At 38.7% G+C, this 21,259-nt stretch overlaps 1 protein-coding gene and 1 pseudogene across 1 annotated transcript in view; one reads left to right on the forward strand and one right to left on the reverse strand.

Annotated features, from left to right (window-relative positions):
- Window positions 1-6,741: 6,741 nt before the first annotated feature.
- On the forward strand, window positions 6,742-7,084 carry LOC115515380 (annotated as a pseudogene).
- A 13,341-nt stretch (window positions 7,085-20,425) lies between these two features.
- Window positions 20,426-21,259, reverse strand: part of HNRNPC (heterogeneous nuclear ribonucleoprotein C) — a 56,600-nt gene continuing 55,766 nt past the window's right edge. The window contains exon 10 of the mRNA XM_030318646.1: window positions 20,426-21,181. Coding sequence (XP_030174506.1) covers window positions 21,098-21,181 — 84 coding nt within the window. The 3' untranslated portion in view covers window positions 20,426-21,097. The remainder of the gene's footprint in view (window positions 21,182-21,259) is intronic.

A 21,259-nucleotide genomic window follows, 5' to 3' on the forward strand; every position in this document is an offset into this window, starting at 1 on the left:
ACACTGACAGCAGGAAGCCCAATGCAAGACTCTAACTCACAAACTGAGATCATGACCTGAGCCAAAGTCAGACTTTCAACTGAATGAGCCCCAAGTGCCCCTCTTTGTTTTTCAGTGTACTTTTTCCCCCTTCCACTGATTCTTCTCTTTCTATTAGTAGCTATTCTTAAGTATTTAACAATAATATTTAGCAGTCTATCAGATATGCTTAAACCCATGAGTTTATAATGATATGTAAGTAAATTGGTTGATCACTGGGTTAGTTACCTATTGCCATACAACAAATTCTCCCCCAACTTAGTTAAATTAATAAATTTATTATTTTATGCTACTTGGGAGTGATATACTGTAATTTCCACAATATCCTATTGGTTACACTGGTTGGCCCTATTCACTGTGGGAGTGGACAACACAGGGGTATCAATACCAGGACGTGAAAATCTTTGGGGCCATCTTGAAGACTGGCTATCACAATCTGCCCTCTGGCCCTCAATGATTCATGTCCACCTTCCATGCAAAATACACTCATCTGCTCTCAAGGCCCTCCACAGTCACATCTCATTACAGTGTTAGCTCAAGTCCATGATCACATCATCCAAATCAGGTACAGGTATGGATGAAATTCATTAGGTAGAGTTACACAGCATTCCTCCTGTACAATTCCTCTCAGTCATAAGACTGATGAGCTAAACACACAAGTTACATCTGGCTTCTACACTCACAACATATAATGGCAGGACAGAGATGGGATAACTACTATAGAATAAAGATGGGGGGTAAGGGAAGGTAGGTACACAAAAGTCATTGAGTCATAGAAATTCTGAAAGCCAGTAGGCACTTGTTGGCAATTCCTTGATTAGGATTCAAGTCCTGGGAAATTCTCTGTGGTTCCTGGCTCCACCTCTGAGATCACGGTTCTGCTCACTGAACTCTCCTATATGTGAAAACTAGCCTGTGTTTGTGGCTGAGTAGTTTTCGTGGTTTGCTTCCTGCCTGAAGAAGTTTGGCGAATCAAAACACTTCGTTTTATTTTCTACTGTTCTACAGCTCAAGCTGGTAGTGGTTCTGCCACTATTATTCTCTTAAAAACTTCTCTGAATCTTACTGGGATTTGTCTGCTAGACAAAAATCGCATTAATACATGTCTTTGAGATAACTCTCTTCCTTGAGCCTCTGCTGAGACTGCTGAGGCACAATACCTGTGAGCTTTTTAGAAACCCTATTGTTTGACTGAACTAATCTCTGAGGTACCACCACCTTGGATCTTTATATGGTCTTTTTTTTCTTTTAAGATAAAAAAATTTGTTATTATTTTTTCAGCTTATTTATTTATTTTGAGAGGGAGAGCGAGCAGGGGAGGGGCAAAGTGAGAGGGAGAGAGAGAATCCCAAGCAGGCTCTGCACTGTTAGTGCAGAGCCCAATGTGGGACTTGAACTCACAAACCATGAGATCATGACCTGAGCTGAAATCAAGGGTTGGGTGCTTAACTGACTAAGCCACCCAGGCGTCCTGTATCTTTATATGGTCTTAACAAAATTTACTGTCTTCTTCAACTTCATCTTGAGACAATGCCGTCCTGAGAATGCCTTAAGTTTTACGTTTCCCACTTGCCATTTGTTAGTGTTAACTTTAAATCCTAAATAGGTATGGACCAAACAATAGAGGTCCAAATGCACAAATCAAAATCTGATAGATATGAAATAAGTAGATAAGTCCACAATCATAGTTGGAAATTTCAATATCCCTCTCTAAACACTGTATATATCTACTAGATTATAAACACGGACATGGAGGGACACCTTGCTGGCTCAGTTGGTAGAGCATGTAACTCTTGATCTCAGGGTCATGAGTTTGACCACCACCTTGGGCTTAGTGCCTACTTAAAAAAAAAGATATGGAAAATCTGGATCAAACCATCAGCCAATAGGATCTTATTGAAATTTATACAGCACTCCACTAAACAACAGAATAGGCATACTTTTTAAGCATCCGAACATACACCAAGATGGATCATATCCTGGGTCATAAAACAAACTTCAGCAACTCTAAAATACTTGAGAGGTGTCTGGTGGCTCAGTCAGTTAAATGTCCAACTCTTGATTTTGGCTCAGGTCATGATCGCAGGGGCATGGGATCAAGCCTCATGTTGGGCTCCATGCTGAGCATGGAACCTGCTTAGGATATTCTCTCTCTCTCTCTCTCTCGCTCTCTCTCTCTCTCTCTCACTCTCTTTCTCTCTATCCTCCCTGCCATTCTCCCCCACTCCTGTTCTCACTCTCTGTCTTTCTCAAATAAATCAAACAAACAAAATAATCGAAATAGTACAGAATATGTCCTCTAATCATAATTGCAACAAACCAGAAATAAATAAGAGAACAGGAAATAGGAAAATATGCAAACACCTGAACTTTAAACAAAACAAATATGAATAATTTATGGATAAAAAAGAAGTCTCAAGGAGAATCAAAATTACATTGAACTGAATACAAATTAAAATACAACATATTAAAATTTGTGGGAAACAGCTAAAGCAGAGCAGAAAAATACATTTATAGTAATAAATGCTTATATCTTAAGAAACTAAAAAAGAGCAAAACAAACCCAAAGCAAGCAGAAGGGAAATTATATGGGGAAAAACAGAGCTTTCCCCCTAAGGTCAGGAAAAAGATAGGGATGTCCACTCTCACCACTGTTATTCAACATAGTATTGGAAGTCTTAGCCTCAACAGACAACACAAAGAAATAAAAGGCATCCAAATTGGCCAGGAGGAAGTCAAACTTTCACTCTTCACAGATGACATGATACTCTATATGGAAAACCCCAAACATTTCACCAAAAAACCAAATGCACAGAAATCAGTTGCATTCCTATACACCAACAATGAAGCAACAGAAAGAGAAATCAAGGAATCAATCCCATTTACAATTGCACCCAAACGCATAAAATACCTAGGAATAAATGTAACCATAGAGGTGAAAAATCTATACACTGAAAACTATAGAAAGCTTATGAAAGAAATTGAAGAAGATACAAAAAATGGAAAAAGATTCCATGCTCCTGGATAGGAAGAACAAATATTCTTAAAATGTCAATACTACCCAAAGCAATCTACATATTCAGTGTAATCCCTATCAAAATAACACCAGCATTCTTCACAGAGCTAGAACAAACAATACTAAAATTTGTATGAAACCAGAAAATACCCCAAATAGCCAATGTAATCTTGAAAAAGAAAACCGAAGCAGGAGGCATCACAATCCCGGACTTCAAGATGTATTACAAAGCTGTAATCATCAAGACAGTATGGTACTGGCATAAAAACAGACGCTCAGATCAATGGAACAGAGTAGAGAACCCAGAAATGGACCCACAAACATATGGCCAACTAAGCTTTGACAAAGCAGGAAAGAATATCCAATGGAATAAAGACAGTCTCTTCAGCAACTGGTGCTGGGAAAACTGGACAGCAACATGCAGAAAAATGAACCTGGACCACTTTCTAACACCATACATAAAAATAAACTCAAAACTGGAGCACCTGGGTGGCTCAGTCAGTTAAGCGTCTGACTTCAGCTCAGGTCATGATCTCACAGATCATGAGTTCGAGCGTCACCTTAGGCTCTGTGCTGACATCTCAAAGCCTGGAGCCTGCTTTGGATTCTGTGTCTCCCTTTCTTTCTGCTCTCCCCCTGCTCACATGCTGTCTCTTTCTCAAAAATAAATAAAGATTAAAAAAATAAACTCAAAACGGATGAAAGACCTAAATGTAAGATAGGAAGCCATCAAAATCCTTGAAGAAAAAGCAGGCAAAAACCTCTCTGACCTCAGCTGCAGCAACTTCTTACTCAACATGTCTCCAGAGGCAAGGGAAACCAAAGCAAAAATGAACCATTGGGACCTCATCAAAATAAAAAGCTTCTGCACAGCAAAGGAAACAATCAGCAAAACTAAAAGGCAACCAACGGAATGGGAGAAGATATTTGCAAACGACATATCAGATAAAGGGTTAGTATCCAAAATCTATAAAGAACTTATCAAACTCAACACCCAAAAAACAAATAATCCAGTGAAGAAATGGACAAAAGACATGAATAGACACTTCTCCAAAGAAGACATCCAGATGGCCAACTGACACATGAAAAAATGCTCAACATCACTCATCATCAGGGAAATACAAATCAAAACCACAATGAGATACCACCTTACACCTGCCAGAATGGCTAACATTAACAACTCGGGCAACAACAGATGTTGGTGAGGATGCGGAGAAGGAGGATCTCTTTTGCATTGATGGTGGGAATGCAAGCTGGTGCAGCCACTCTGGAAAACAGTATGAAGGTTCCTCAAAAAACCAAAAATAGAAATACCCTATGACCCAGCAATTACACTACTAGGTATTTATCCAAGGGATACAAGTATGCTGTTTCAAAGGGACACATGCACTCCCAAGTTTATAGCAGCACTATCAACAATAGCCAAAGTATGGCAAGAGCCCAAATGCCCATTGATGGATGAATGCATGAAGAAGATGTGGTGTGTGTGTGTGTGTGTGTGTGTGTGTGTGTGTGTATATATATATACACACACACACACACACACACATATACATACACACACAATGGAGTATTACTTGGCAATTAAAAAGAATGAAATCTTGCCGCTTGCAACTACGTGGATGGAACTAGAGGGTCTGACTTCAGCTCAGGTCAAAATGCTAAGCGAAATTAGTCAGAGAAAGGCAGATATCATATGACTTCACTCATATGAGGACTTTAAGATACAAAACAGATGAACATAAGGGAAGGGAAACAAAAATAATACAAAGACAGGGAGGGGGACAAAACAAAAGAGACTCATAAATATGGAGAACAAACTGAGGGTTACAGGAGGGGTTGTGGGAGGGGGGATGGGCTAAATGGGTAAGGGGCATTAAGCAATCTACTCCTGAAATCATTGTTGCATTATATGCTAACTAATTTGGATGTAAATTTAAAAAATAATATTAAAAATAAGAAAGGGGAATAATAAAGATAAGAGCAGAAAAAATGAAATTGAAAATAGAAAACTATAAAAATCTGAACAAAATGTGGCTCTTTGAACAAATCAACCATCTTAATAAACCTCTATCAAGACTGACAAATTAAAAAGACACAAGTTACCAATATCAAGATTGAAACAGTAGATAATCACTACAGAGCCCACAGACATGAAAAGAATCATAAGAGCATAGGTCAAACAACTCTACCCATATAAATTCAACAACTTAGATAAGATGGATCAATTCCTAAAAAATAAAAACAATTATAAAAATCGCTCAATACAAATAGATAATAGGTAATTGGGTTCCTAGTGTTAAAAATCCTTACAAATAAATCTCTAGATCTAGATGGTTTCAGTGGCTAGTTCCACCAAATGTTTAGAAAAGAATTACACCAGTTCTACATAATCTCTTCAAGAAAATAGAATCCTTTCCAAATCATTTAATGGAGCCAGTATTACCATGATATCAAAGCACACCAAACCCAAACCAAAAACCAGAACAACACACACACACACACACACACACACACACACCCTCATGAATATAGACACAAAAGTCTGCAACAAAATATTAGCAAACAAAATCTAACCATGTATATAAAAGAATTATGCACCATGACTAAATGGGATTGATTCTGGGGATGCAAGATTGGTTCAACATTTGGAAAGCAGTCAGTAGAATCCACCATATTAATAGGCTAAAGAAGAAAGTCACACAATATCATCTAATGCACAAAAAACACTTGACAAAATTCAACACTCATTCATGGGAGGAAAAAAAACAACTTCTCAAAAAGTTAGGAGTAGAGGAAAATTAGCCTAATAAAACCTACAGCTAACATCATACTTATGGTAAAAGAATGAATACTTTTCCCTTTAAAAGTAGGAACAAGGCAGGATATCTGCTCTTACCATCCTTATACATCATTGTACTAGAAATCCTAGCCAGTGTAAGAATGAAAGAAAAGGAAACAAAAGGCATCCGTACTGGAAAGGAAGAATTATAACTATCCCTTTTTCCAGTTGACATGACTATCTAGGCAGATGAATCCACAAAATTCTCAGTGAACTGAGAAATTTCCTTTCTCAAAGAAGCTACCAACAAATTAACCAACAAAACTCCTAGAATAAGAGTTCAGTGAGGCTGCAAGATACAAGATCAAGAAATAAAAATAATAAAGTGGAAGGAATCATTCTAACCAATTTTAAGACAGTTTTACCCAATTTTACAGTTAACAAAAACATGGTATGGACAGGTGGATAAATACATTGATCAATGGGACAAAATAAAGAACCCAGAAATAGAACTTACACAAATATGCCCAACTGATTTTTGACAAAGGTGCAAAAACAAGTCACTGGTAGAATGATAGTCTTTTCAACAAATGGTGCTGGAGCAATTGAATAACCATAGGTAAAAAATAAATTAAAAAAAAAAAACTTCAATCTAAACCCTACATCTTATACAAAAAATAACAAAGTGGATCATAGATGTAAAAGAGGGGTGCCTGGATGGTTCAGTCGGTTATTTGTCCGACTCTGGGTTTTGGCTCAGGTAATGATCTCACAGTTTGTGAGTCTGCACTGACAGCATGGAGCCTGCTAGGGATGCCCTGTCTCCCTCTTTTTGTCCCTCTCCTGCTCAATATAAATAAACTTAAAAAAATGTAAATGAGGAGGCATCTTTGAGGTAGACACCATGAGCAAAGCTCACGCTCCCATGTTGGAAAAATTTATAGACAAGAAATCATCATTGAAATTAAATGGTGGCAGATGTCCAAGGAATATTGCTGGGGTTCGATCCCTTTACGAATCTTGTGATAAATCAGTGTGTGGAGATGGCACTAGTGGGCAACAGAACAATATTGGAATGGTGGTAATTCAAAGAAATAGTATTATCATGTTAGAAGTCTTGGGACAAGTATAAACAATGGGTGTGTTTACCGGAAGAAACCAACTGCTTCCACATGTCCCCTCTCCTAGCAACTGTTTTACTACAAAATAAAAATCAGGCTATGCATTTTCTTATTGAACTTTTTTTTTTTTTTTGCTAAATAAACGTTCATAATAGTCAAAAAATGTAAATGATAAAACTATAAAGTTTATCAGAGAAAACATAGGAGAAAATCATCAGGACCTAGTTCTTGGTAAAGAGTTATTAGAAATGACACTTAAAAGCATGATTGGGGTGCCTGGGTGGCTCAGTCAGTTAAGTATCCAACTTCAGCCCAGGTCATGATTTCACTGTTCGTGAGTTCGAGCCCCGCGTTGGGCTCTACTGGCAGCTCAGAGCCTGGAGCTTGCTTTGGATTATGTGTCTCCCTCTTTCTGCCCCTCCCCTACTAGTGCTCTCTCTCTCTCTCAAATTTTTTTTTTAAAAAAGCATGATCCATAAAAGACAAAAACTGATAAACTGGACTTCATCAAATTTAAAAACATTTGCTCTACAAAAGGCTCTGCTAAGATGAAAAAACAAACACAACCGCTATCAAAACAAAACAAAACAAAAACACCAGCAATCTTCACAGAGCTAGAACAAACAATCCTAAAATTTGTATGGAATCAGAAAAGACCCCAAATAGCTAAAGCAATCCTAAAGAAGAAAACCAAAGCAAGAGGCATCACAATCCCAGACCTCAAGATATATTACAGAGCTGTAATCATTGAGACAGTATAGTACTGGCACAAAAACAGACACTCAGATCAATGGAACAGAACAGAGAACCCAGAAATGGACCCACAAACATATGGCCAACTAATTATTGACAAAGCAAGAAAGAATATCCAATGGAATAAAGACAGTCTCTTCAGCAACTGGTGCTGGGAAAACTGGACAGCGACATGCAGAAAAATGAACCTGGACCACTTTCTTACACCATACACAAAATAAACTCAAAATGGATGAAAGACCTAAATGTAAAACAGGAAGCCATCAAAATCCTAGAAGTCCTAGAGGGGAAAAACAGGCAAAGACCTCTTTGACCTCAGCTGCAGCAACTTCTTACTCAACACGTCTCCAGAGGCAAGGGAAACCAAAGCAAAAATGAATCATTGGGACCTCATCAAAATAAAAGCTTCTGCACAGCAAAGGAAACAATCAGCAAAACTAAAAGGCAACGGACAGAATGGGAGAAGATATTTGCAAACGACATATCAGATAAAGCGTTAGTATCCAAAATCTATAAAGATCAAACTCAACACCCAAAAAACAAATAATCCAGTGAAGAAATGGACAAAAGACGTGTATAGTCACTTCTCCAAAGAAGACATCCAGATGCCTAGCAGACACATGAAAAATGCTCAACATCACTCATCATCAGGGAAATACAAATCAAAACCACAATGAGATACCACCTTACACCTGCCAGAATGGCTAACATTAACAACTCGGGCAACAACAGATGTTGGCAAGGATGCGGAGAAGGAGGATCTCTTTTGCATTGATGGTGGGAATGCAAGCTGGTGTAGCCATTCTGGAAAACAGTATGGAGGTTCCTCAAAAAATTAAAAATAGAACTCCTATATAACCCAGCAATTGGACTACTAGGTATTTATCCAAGGGATACAGGTATGCTGTTTCAAAGGGACACATGCACTCAAATGTTGATAGCAGCACTGTCAAACAAGATGTGGTATATATATACAATGGAGTATTACTCGGCAATCAAAAAGAATGAAATCTTGATGTTTGCAGCTATGTGGATGGAACTAGAGGGTATTGTGCTAAGTTAAATAGTCAAAGACAAATATATGACTTCACTCATATGAGGGCTTTAAGAGACAAAACAGATGAACATAAGGGAAGGGAAGCAAAAATAATATAAAAACAAGGAGGGGGACAAAACATAAGAGACTCGTAAGTACGGAGAACAAACTGAGGGTTGCTGAAGGGATTGTGGGTGGGAGAATGGGCTAAATGGGTAAGGGGCATTAAGGAAGACACTTGTTGGGATGAGCACTGGTTGTTATACATAGGGGATGAATCACTGGAATCTACTCCTGAAATCATTATTGCACTGTATGCTAACTTGGATGTAAACTTAAAATAATATAGAATAAAATAATAAAAAGATAAAAAATTACAGAATGAGAGGAAATATTTGCAAACCATTTGACAAAGGATCTGTCTCTAGAATATATAAATAACTCCCCAAACTCAGCAGTTTCTTTTTTTTAAGTTTATTTTTGAGAGAGAGAGAGAGAGAGAGAGAGAGAGCAAGAGAGTGCACACACACAAGTAGGGGAGGGGCATAGAGAGGGAGACACAGAGGCACCCCTCAGAAGTTTCTTTTTTTAAGTAAGCTCTGTACCCAGTGTGGGGCTTGAACTCATGACTGAGATCAAGAGGCACATGCTTTACTGACTGAGCCAACCAGGCACCCCTCAAGATTCAGCAGTGTGAAAAAAACCCAAACCAATTATAACATAGAAAAAAGCCATTCACAGACAATTCACCAAAGAGGATATGTGGATGGCAGACAACCACGTGAAAAGATGGTCAATATCATAGCCATTAGGGAAATGCAAACAAGTAAACAAAAACTACAAAAAAATGAAAACAAATCCCCACTACATACCTATTGAAAAAGTGAAAATAGGGGCACCTGGGTGGGTCAGTCGGTGAAACGTCCAAATTTTGGTTTCAGCTCAGGTTTTGTGAGTTTGAGCCCCGCATTGGGCTCTGCACTGAGGTGCGGATCCTGCCTGGGATTCTGTCTCTCTCTCTCTCTCCCCCTCCCATGCTCACGCTGTCTTTGTCTCTTTCACAATAAGTAAATAAGCCTGAAAAAAAGTGAAAATAAAAACTAGCAACAATCCTGGGTCGTCTGAGTCAGTGGAGCATGTGACTCTTACTCTCAGGGTTGAGTTCGAGCCCACATTGGATATAGAGATTACTTTTTTAAAAAAGCAAGTAGTGACAATCTCAAATCTTGCCAAGAATGCAGAGAAACTAAATCTCTTGTACTTGTTGGTGGGAATGTAAAATAACACAGCAACTCCGGGAAATAGTTTAGCAATTTCTCATAAGATTAAACATATACTTACCATGCCACTCATCAATCACCACACCCCTGGGCATTTATCCCAGAGAAATGAAAACTTATGTCCACAAAAACTGATACACAAATATTTATAGCAACTTTTATTTGTAATAGCCCCAAACTGGAAGCATTGCAAATGTCCTTCGACAGATGAATGGGTTAAACAAATTGGTACATCCACAGCAATAAAAAGGAACAAACTATTGTTACATGTAACAACTTGGATGAAATTCGAGGGCACTGTGCTGTGGGTGTCTGTGGGACAGCCCTTCTCAAAAGGTTACATAGTATGATGTCATTTATAGAACTTCTTGAAATGGCAAAATTATAATGAAGAACAGATTAGTGGTTTACAAGGGATAGGAACAGTTGTAGGAGGATGGGGGACACAGTACAATGATAAATAGTATAAGAGTTCTTTTGTGGTGATGGGACAGTTCTGCATATTGAATGTGGTGGTGATTACATGAATTATACAGGTGATAAAATTGTGCAGAACCACCCCCCGCCACCAACATGAGTGAATGTAGTAACTGCTGAAATCTGAATAAGGTCTGGAGTTTAATAGTAATGTGCCAGTGTTGGTTTCTTAATTTTGAAAAATGTACCATGGTAGCATTAAGATGTTAACATTAGGCAAAACTGGAGGGTGGGTAGACAAAAAGCTCTCTGTACTCTTGCAACTTTTCTGTAAACCAAATGTTACTCCAACATTAGAAGCTTATTTTTTCTTAAACCTTTATTTATTTAAATATCTCTACACCCAACATGGGTCTTGAACTCTGGGCCCTGAGATCAAGAGTCACATGCTCTTCTGACTGAGCCAGCCAGGTGCCTCTAGAAGCTGATTTTTTAAAAAGGAAAGAAAAAAAAAATTAAGAAAAAAAATTTTTTAATATTTTTTAATGTTTATTTATTTAGAGAGAGAGTGGGAGTGGGAGAGAGGCAGAGAGAGAGGAGAGACAGAATCCCAAGCAGCCTCTACACTGTCAGTGCAGAGCCCAATGCGAGGGTTGAACCCATGAACCATGAGATCAAGACTGAAATCAAGAGTTGAATGCTTAACAGACTGAGCCACCCAGGAGCCCCAAGGGGGGAAAAAATTAATGTGACACTGCTAGGATACCTACTAGAATGGCTAAAATTGGAAAATAGCAGATAGGCAAGGGTATGGGATAATATTCTTTATTCTAGTGATTTCATTCTTAGTTTATACCCAGCAGAAATAGACACATTTGTTCAAAAAAGACATGCTCTAGATGTTCATAGCAGCTTTATTCATAATAGCCCAAACTGAAAACAGTCTAAATGCCTACTCACAGAATGAATAAATTGCAGTATATTTGTATAATGTAATATTATACAACAGTATGAACGAACCACCTACAACATGCAACAATATAGATGAATTGAAAAGACATAATGTTGACTCAAAGAAGATAGACAAAAAAAACCCCACATAATATATTATTTCACTTATTTGAAGCTCAAAAACAGCCAAAAAGAATCTATGGTGTCAGGATAATAGATGTCCTTTGGGATGGTGGTATAAGTTGCCAGAAGAGGGCATGCATGCATGGGACTTCTGTAGTGCTGGTGATTTTTCAATTCTTGATTTCTTGCTATTTTTTGTGAGTGTGTTCAGTGTGTGACAAGTAACAGCTGTACACATGATTTGTGCACTTTTCTGTATGTAAATTATACAGTAAAAAGTTTACCAAAGAGCAAACTGAGGCACACTCACACTCATTAAAAAAAACTAGAATTATAAGGACTAACAATACCAAGTGCTGATAAGGATGTGGAGCAACGAAAATTTCATTTACAGCTAGTGAAAATATCAATTAGTACAATCACATTGGAAAGCTGTTTGGCAATATCTATTAAAGCTGCATACACACATAACCTATGCCCCAATACCACCCCGATTATATATATACCCAACAGAAATATGTACAAATGTGTACATGTGTTCTCATAAGACAGGTACAAGAATGTTCATGGCAATATTACTCAAACCAAAACAATCCAAATGTCCTTCAATGCTGTTGGAGCTGATTAAGATCAGTTACAGCCCAAAATTGCAGAGAAGTGAACCCCTGCTGTGGCATCCCTCTGTCAATGGGGAACAGGAGCCAGTGGATAAATATTCCAGCCTCCTGTTACCCCATCCTTCAGAAACTCTGAGCATTATGTACCTAATCTCAGTACACACCTTTATATTGGCTTTTTCTTCTTAACTGTCTCACTCTTCCACTTCCTCAGGAGTCATGTCTCCTGGAGTCATTCCCCACATAAACTACATCCAAGTGTTTCTCCCAGGGGAGCCCAAACTTCAACAGTACTATTCCATCTATGTATAGTTCACAAACAACACCTATCTATGGTGATAGAAGTCAAAATAGTGGTTACCTAGTGGGGTAATGGTTGGAGGGGGCATGAAGGTTGCTTCTGGGGTGCTGGTAATGTTCCATATCCTGATCAAGGTGGTGTTTAATTAAACAGGCATGTTCATTTTGTAAATCCTCATGAAGCTGTATGCTTAAAATGCATGCATTTTATATATGTATAGTTTAAAAAATTAAAGAATACAGGTGTTGGGTCAGAGAGCAACTCATTAAGGGTACAGTGGTCTTTGTAAGGGCAACTGGACTTACAGGTATTAAAAGAGGTTAATTTCAATGAGCATATGCATCTTTCTTGGACAATGCACTCTCTCATATCCTTGGCAACCAGACATGGATTATTAGGGATTTACTGGAGGCACAGGGAAGGATTGTGAAATATTACAATGAAAGCAGGGGCACTGAAATTCACCTGCAAGAATGCATCTCCTTGGGACAGGCCCAAAGCATTACAACATTCCTTCAGGTGTGTTGTACAGTCAGTTCTTCAACCTTGCTTGGCATTCAGGCTGTGTTTCCAATACTGCCCTACCCAGAGCTAACCTTCCCCCACTTCACCTTTCCACTTCCCGTTTCATTCATTGAGCCTATTTCTAAGTTTCAGACACAGTGAAACACTTGAGATATATTGGTGAACAGTAACAGATGTGGTTCCTGCTCTGAGTGCCACTCTAATAAGAAAGCCGTATTAATTAAGAAATCATACACATTAATGAGTGTGACTGTAATTTGTGCTACAAAGAGATTACTGGTTCTCTGAGAGCCTACTGGTCTACTTAAGAAAGGCAGGGGAGGATTCCTGGAGGAAGCAACACTTGAGTTGAACTCTAAGGATGAAAAGAAGTTAACTAGGGACCCAAATGGACAAAGGTGTGGGGAGTGACCATGGGGAGTAAGAGGCACAAAAGAAAATTTGGACAAGGTAGGTAAGGGAGCACATGGTAGAGAGGCTGGACAGATGGTCAAGGGAGGACCATTTATGCCTGTGTAGACTGTAAGAAGTCTTACTGTTATCGTAAGGCAAGTGAAGCCAGAAGGCTTTTAAACCAAGAAGTGCCATGATTATAGGTGTGTTTGAAAAGATCACTATGGCTGTTGTGCGGAAGTGACTGGAAAAGGATCACAGTGGCTGTGGGTATACAGGAGGGTACTGCAGTAAACCAGAGGCAAGGTGATGGTAGCTTGGACTGGAATGATGGTAGGTGAAGGTGGAGAGAAAGGAAAACGGATTGAATAGACATTTATGAGGCACATGAGTTCTACCAGTAGCAATAAAATATGGCATTTATTTCTAAACAGCAAATAGAACCATGTGTTTACCTCAGCTGGATACAGGGATATGCATTTTGTTAAACTTGGTTATTTTTGTTTCACTAGCATATTTCTTCTTAGGAAAAGTGGTATGTGATCATGTTGCAACTGAATTGTGCCTAGGAGATTCTGAAGCTGCTGTTATTCTGAAGCCAAGTACAACTATTCCTCAAGGGGAGGACTGAAGACTACCAAAGTTGCAAGAGGGCAGGAGTGGGGAAATGTAATGAAACCACTGACATCCAACGGGCATTGCGAGGAAGGCAAGAAAATGTATAAAGGGCAGGCAGGAGGCTGCCGTCTTGGGTGGGAAAAGTTAAAACAGGACTCCTCAGATACACCAAAGCTGAGACAAAGCCTCCCAAGGTCTGTAGAGATCTAAGGAAAATAAACCTTTGAGCCATTTGTGTGAAGACTGCAGACTCCTTCACAAAGTGAGGGACTGTGCTGGAGGGTTAATATTTTAAAAGGGAAGATGTGTATCCTTACACTTAGGTGAGTGCTTAAGAGGACAAGACAGGTTAAGCTTCAGAGAGGTAGGGAGATGGCAAGGCCCTGGGTATGTAGCCAGGTAGTTACTGGGTCCCACCAGGGTAATGAATCAGGATTGTTTGCCCAGGTGAGAGGGAATGAAAACACTGACAGCAAACACTGAAGCTATCTCCACAGGTGGTCAAATAACAGTGAGCAAGTGAGGATGCTTCTAGACTTCCCACAAGGGAGTAGATTCTAAGAGCTGTTCCTCCTTCCCAAGACACTGAGAATCTAGCTGGAAAAACGCTGAGGGTCAGTCCAGGATGAAGGACCTGCTAAGGACAGAGCAGACCACTGCAGTATTTCCAGCAGTTAAGCAGACAACCTTCTGGCAACTACACCCCGGCAGCTTCCAGGACCCTGTAAATGACCTAGCTGCCACTATAGAACAGCTTCTGTGGAGTCCACGTAAAGTTCTGGGGAAAGGGCAGGTTTGACTGGATGAGGAAACTAACAAAATGTAGTATCATGGGTTCTGAGTAGGGAGAGGAATACTGTGAGAGAGGGTGGGCTGGCAGCTGGCTCTAGCTCATCTAGCAGACCACCTGGCTCCACTACAAGCCCTCTGGTAAATCCCTCCTCCAGGAGGGCCAAGAGGGTCTTTTAAGTGTCTCATCTCTCTCTAAAGCAAGTATCCTTTAGTGCAGGGACAAAATAGGCAAAAGGTTATCAGACTCCAAGACTTTATGATCCATAGGAAGATTTTTTAAGTCTGGATGGGAACTAGTAAAGCTGTTAACCAAGCTGGAAATGGGCACGGGGTTCTGAGTCATTGAACTCGACAGGTAGATTCTCAGGCTCAAACTTTTGCCGGGGGGGGGGGGCAAGGGGGTCCCTTATGTCCCAAATTCACACCAGAAACTCATTATTGTGGCTTGTAAGTTTGCAGCGGTACCTCAACCTCTGTCACTGAACACCATTTCACATTAATAAATCTTTTGGGGTAAAGATCAAGCCTTTTTTAAGGACACTCTTGCAATGACACTGCCAGGTGCTTCTAATGGACCTTGCAGGCATAAGATACAGGGTCAAAGTTGTATAATCAGAGTGTTATCCTGAAGAAAATAATTTTTACAAGATATTGTAAAGTTTGTTGCTTGAGATAGAATAGTTTAAAATAGTGCCTCTGGGTTACCCAAGAAGAGCTAAGGAAAACGGGTGAGAGAGACTATATTCTTAGCCAGGTGTTTTTCAATAAGATGTGTTTTAATTGTAGGTCTATGAATCCCTCCTAGTATTCAGTGTACAGAATCGAGAGAAAAATTGTAAGGATATTTTTCTTCTTTTGTTAAATTTAAGAAAGAGAGTGCTGGGATCCTAAAGTCTGTTATCCTGGTTTGGTAACAGTTGTCAGTTTTTGGGATTCAGGATGTAAGCTCAAAGATACCATTTCCTCTCCTAAGGTCCAAAATCCTTGGTCAAGTCAGATCACAGGTTGAAATGTTGGCGCTAACATAATTATGGGGCATTCAACAAGGCACTTAATCCGAAACTCTGAAACACAGACTTCCATATATATATATATATATATATGGAATATAATCCTATATATATTGGATTATATAATCTAATCTAATGGGACTGTGTGAAAATCAGTAAGACTATGTTAAATGCTTGCCCAGCATCATGCTTGGATGGATGCCTTGGGCCCCCCTGACAAGACTTTATCTTGCGAGAAGCATTGCTAATGAAGTTGGCAGACTAAACTTGTAGCTGTGGATGTCCTCATACTCTTGAATACTGTAGGGCTTAAGGCCTAGAAATACCTTCAATGAACTCAGGGCATGAAACAACTTGGAAAGTCACATTTGTTCACTAAGTCATCTGTACTTGTTTGAAAACTGCTCAGTATTCTCTAGCACTACATTATCCAACAAACTGGCCACATGCTACCTGTGGCTATTTAAATTAAAAATGAATAAAATTTGGGGCGCCTGGGTGGCTCAGTCGGTTGAGCATCCGACTCTGACTTCAGCTCAGGTCATGGTCTCAGGGTTGTGGGATCAAGCCCCTTAAGATTCTTGCTTTCTCTCCCTCTGCCCATACCCTGCATTGTGCTAATAAAAAAGTAAAAATTAGAATCCAATTAGTCACACTACCTACATTTCAAGGGTGGCAGCCACAGGGCTAGCGTATTGGTCAATGCATTATGAAATAATTCCATTACAGAAAGTTCTACTGGACAGTGCAATAGTTTTAAGAATGGTGGATGGATAAAATTGGGCTTACTTTAACATGTGTCTCTCTTCTGGCCCTAGCTTTTCTCAACTTATAACCCTACCCAGACACCTCCCCCTCTTCAGTGATTTCTATACTTTGGCCATAGATTTCAATGCAGGTACTCTCACCCTTTCACCTGACACTTTCATTTTTTAAAATAATGTGTTGCCACCATACTTTCTTACTGTAAGCACTTCTCTTAATCCACTTAAGTCCCACCTGAAGAGATTTAATTGGTCTGGAATGCACACCTGGGTGTCAGGATTTTAAAAGCTCCCTTGGTAATTTTAATGCACAACCAAGGTTGAGATCCACTCAACTAATTATTTTAAAACTGTTTGTGAAGAGGCCAGCCTGCAGGAGTCATTTTGCACAATCAAATCTTGAGCTTCTATTATGTAACTGCTTTGCCTTTTTGCACTCCATTATACTGTCCCTTCTTTCTATTGTAGTTCTGACTTAAGTGCGGGGTGGGGGAGGCTGACTAGCTCTCAACAGGGCTTTAAACAGGTTTTGCTTTTCCAAATTGGGATTTTAAGTTTTTGGATTAACTTGAAAGTTACTTATGAACCATATATTGTTTTGAGGCCTTCTTTATTAGGACTAATTTGATTAAAATTCAAATAGGTATTTCCCAACACTCCTACTTTAGTCTCCCCTCTAAATATTTGGAATTGTCATCCCAGTCACATATATATCTAAAATCTAGCCTTTTCTGTATAGAAAAGCTGGGCAGATTTTCACTTTATCCTAAGGTCTTTCCAAACACTAAAAATTCTCCAACATAATGCCCCATTTGTCAAACACAGTGTAAATGATACCTGTTCTCTATGAGATTCAGCATTGATAAGGCAAATGAAGTTCTTTATAGTTACTTACCAGCCCATACTCTGCACATTATATGTAGCTCATTTACTGGTTGCTCTCATTTCATGTCTTATCTGTGTGTCTACTATTGTTAACTGGCTTCAACTCATCACAGTGTCTTTTTTCCTTAAATCTATCTAGAACTCCACTGAATTGCAATTTTTGGTGTGATGTGAACCAGGGTCCAGAAACTCAAACCCCATTTGACACTGGTGCAGCTGAATTTCCCTCACATTCAATAAAAAGGTCAACGGATATGGCTAAATCCTTCATTCTCCTAGGCCACACAATGATGAGGCTTTCTGGTTTTCCTAAAAATAATATTCATTAGTTCATCATTAGTCAGTCAATGCTGTCACAGGTCAGCTACATGTGCTCAGAACTAAGTATAGCTTTCAATTGATCTCATTAAATACACAGCTATTTCCTATTTCCCAACTACTTCCATAAAATACCTCATCTAGGTTGTCTAAAACCATGTCTCATCAGTTCTGTTTCTTTACTTTGCATATCATATCCATGGGCTTTGCTTCTCCTAGCTACTTATTCTTTTCAATAAATCTACTGCTAGAAGTCATCCAGTAGACTCCTTTTTGCGACCTTCTGGTTACTGTATGGCTGGAATGATGCCTATTTTTCTATTCCTTCCATTACATTTTTAATATTCATTTGACTTGTTTATTCCCTGGTTCCAATTTACCATAATCCTGTTGTTCTTGTTTACATTTTCCTATTTTGTTATGCCTAGTTCCCTCTGTAAAACAGAGGCTTTAAAACAAGTACTGAATAGTACTAATAATCCTTGCAGTTTTCAGATGAAACTTGAAACTACCTTAGCCAGTCAACTCCAAAGAAGTTTCTCCATTAAAAATTGGGTATCAGGTATGTTTCAAAGCCTAGGGGGCTCAGTTAAGCATCTAACTCTTGATTTTAGTCATGAGATAGAGCCCCACATTGGGGTCCAGACTGGGTGTGGAGCCCGCTTGGGATCCTCTCTCACCCTCTTCCTTCCCCTGCTTGTTCTCTCTAAAAAAAATTAAAACTCTTAAAAAAAAAAAAAAGTTTCAAAGATTTCATTTTAAGTCATCTACCTTCTTAATCAATTCCTGGCTGGCAACCATTCTTAAAAGCTTCCAAGCTATTTTTTCTTTTATTTCTTGGCATATTGGGGGAAAAAAGGGAAACATTATTCTGAATTTTATACCCAACAAATACATCACCATATTTTACGGTTTTAAATCTTACTTCTACTGAATAGCTTACGGTCCTGGAATTTGAGATTGTCGTTACCCAGAATTCCCTCTAAACAACAATTAGCTGAGTCTGAAACTCAAGCTTTTCATCCTTACCTGCACTGCTAACCAAGCCCACCACTTGCTCTGCCTAGATTTCTATTAAAATTACTCCAATCTCTTTCCTGGGGCCCAAAATTAAGTAACGTAACAGTGACTATAAACCTTCATTAGATCGGTGGTAAGACAATGGCCTCTTTTTTTAAAAACAAGTTTGTAATCTATCCATTTCATCAGATTGCAAGATATAGAACTATATGCTATTTCAATCATGTTTCCTTTACTTTCGTACAGTTTTGGCCTTGGAGCCTGAATTTCAAAGTATTAAAAGAGTACACCTATGACTATAGAATTCTACAGTATTGTTCTAAGAGGATCTTCGAGTATGAAATGATTCTTCCCCATCAAGATAAACTAGAGGTCTCTTGGCATTGTATCAATAACCCTATGTGTATATGTTTTCTAACAGCATATGATCATTTCTCTAAGCTTTCTGCAGTTTCTTTCAATATTTGGTTTCATACGAAATTATAAAAGTAGGTATTTTTAGGCCTGGCCTGACTAGTCTATTATCTTTTAAGTACTGATGGCTAACATTATAACCTTAAACAGGTTTTATTAACATCTTAGAACCGTGTCCCTTTCTTCTAAGCATCCAATTTATTTTCTTGTTGGGAGTTATGTGCCGAAAGGGAGTTTGTGTAACATGAAATCATGTCAGATCAGAAACAGGGTGGGTAAAAAGCTACTTTCGTACTGTGGACATGAGGTCCAAAGGCAGTCCATAGTTCAGCTCTTCCTTCTTTTCTGCTTTGTCACCTGTTACATAAAACGATTTATGGAATTCTAATAAATAGGACAGGATTTCTGGTAGGCTGGATACAAATGCCTTGTTGCAACAATTTTTCTGGGGAATCCAAGGTTTGTGTGAATGATAGTAGTCTAAACTAACCATGTTTTTGTCCTGTTCGGCTGGAAACTGAAGTATAAATATAAATAAACTGGACCTTTCAGGATTAGGCAAACATCACAAATCTAGAAGCTGTTTAATAAATCTGTCCTTAGAAGTTTGGGTGCTAATTAGTATCGTGACTAAAAATCACAACAATTTAATCATATTGGCAAAGGCGCAAAAATTACTTACAGGGATTAAACCAATTTAAAGTAAAATACATGTTCTCAGTAACCTTGCAAGGTTATTATATACTATAGAAGAGAAGTAAAGAAAGAGCTTTCCTATTTTTAGTAACAGTGAGGCACAGACTCAATCCAGGAAGCAACTGGGACTATATCAATTAAAAGGATAAAATGGGAGAAAAAAGAAACTTCGTTCTCCAGTTGTTTCAATTTTCCAAAAATCTTGACATGTCTGAGCCTCATGTATTTAAGGAGAAAACAATTTAGCACACAACAAAAATCTCAAAAAGGGTGCCAACTGGACCACAAAACATTGATGAAAAGGCTTAATGTAGTTCCCAAACCTTTTCATTTGGAAAGAAGAGCCATTCTGCAAAAGAATTTAAGTAACTTGTCTCCTTAACACAATACCCACCCCAATGATACATCGTTTGAGTAGTGTATATTGGTATGCATAATGACTATGACTCAAAGAAAAATATATTTAGTACATTTTAAGGGTTTTGTGGAAGCCGCTGTGAAACAAAGAATTGGAAGTAAACAATTATCAACTACAAAAATAAAAAACCAGGTTCTTTTTTTTCTCCAAATTCCTGGTTTAATAAGGACTTGTTTATTTGAGAAAAAGGGTCCCAAACATCAGGCTGTTCACAAAAATAACCCACAGTATCAACTTTAGAAAACAAATCTTAAGACTATTACACTAATTTTTCTAGAGGATGCATTTGACATGCCAACTCTCATTCACAAAAATACATTGTTACATTTGTGTTGAACATCCCCACATAAGCACTCTTATGTGGGGTATAACACACATACCTCTAACTCAAAGCTGCTCTCAGGTGCTACTCAACTAAAGCGATTGCCTTTGCAGTTAGGGAAGCACAACTACTGAGCTCATGTATGAATGGAAATAACTGCACTCCCTGCATAACAAGAGATTATTTTGGAGACAGTTGATAAAAACCACACATCCTTTTTATTGTTAAGTCATAAAGAGGTATCAAAATTAAAAGCAAAAATTACAGGGTAAGACTTAACATAACTACTAGGAGCGTCAAAGGAAGTGAAAATGGGACTAGGCGCAGGGCAATATGAATTAATGAACATGGGAAGGACAAGGATGGGGAGAAACAGTGAGCATGTGCTGAAGATACTAGGGGAGAGGATCTGGTGAAAATTTTGATCTTAGACAAGCGCCTAGGTAAAGAAATAATGGGACAAGATTTCTAAACCCCACTATGTGCTTAAGAGTCATCCTCGCCATTGGCGCTGTCTCTGTCATCCTCTCCTTCCTCAGCCTCTTTTTCATCATCCTTGATCAACTCCAGCTGTGAGAAACAGACACAAATAGGATGGAGTTAGAGGCACTCCATGTGTCCCTGATCCCCCTCCACCACCTCTTTCTT

The sequence above is a fragment of the Lynx canadensis genome, chromosome B3 (genome assembly GCF_007474595.2).
Source record: "Lynx canadensis isolate LIC74 chromosome B3, mLynCan4.pri.v2, whole genome shotgun sequence".
NCBI lineage: Eukaryota > Metazoa > Chordata > Mammalia > Carnivora > Felidae > Lynx > Lynx canadensis.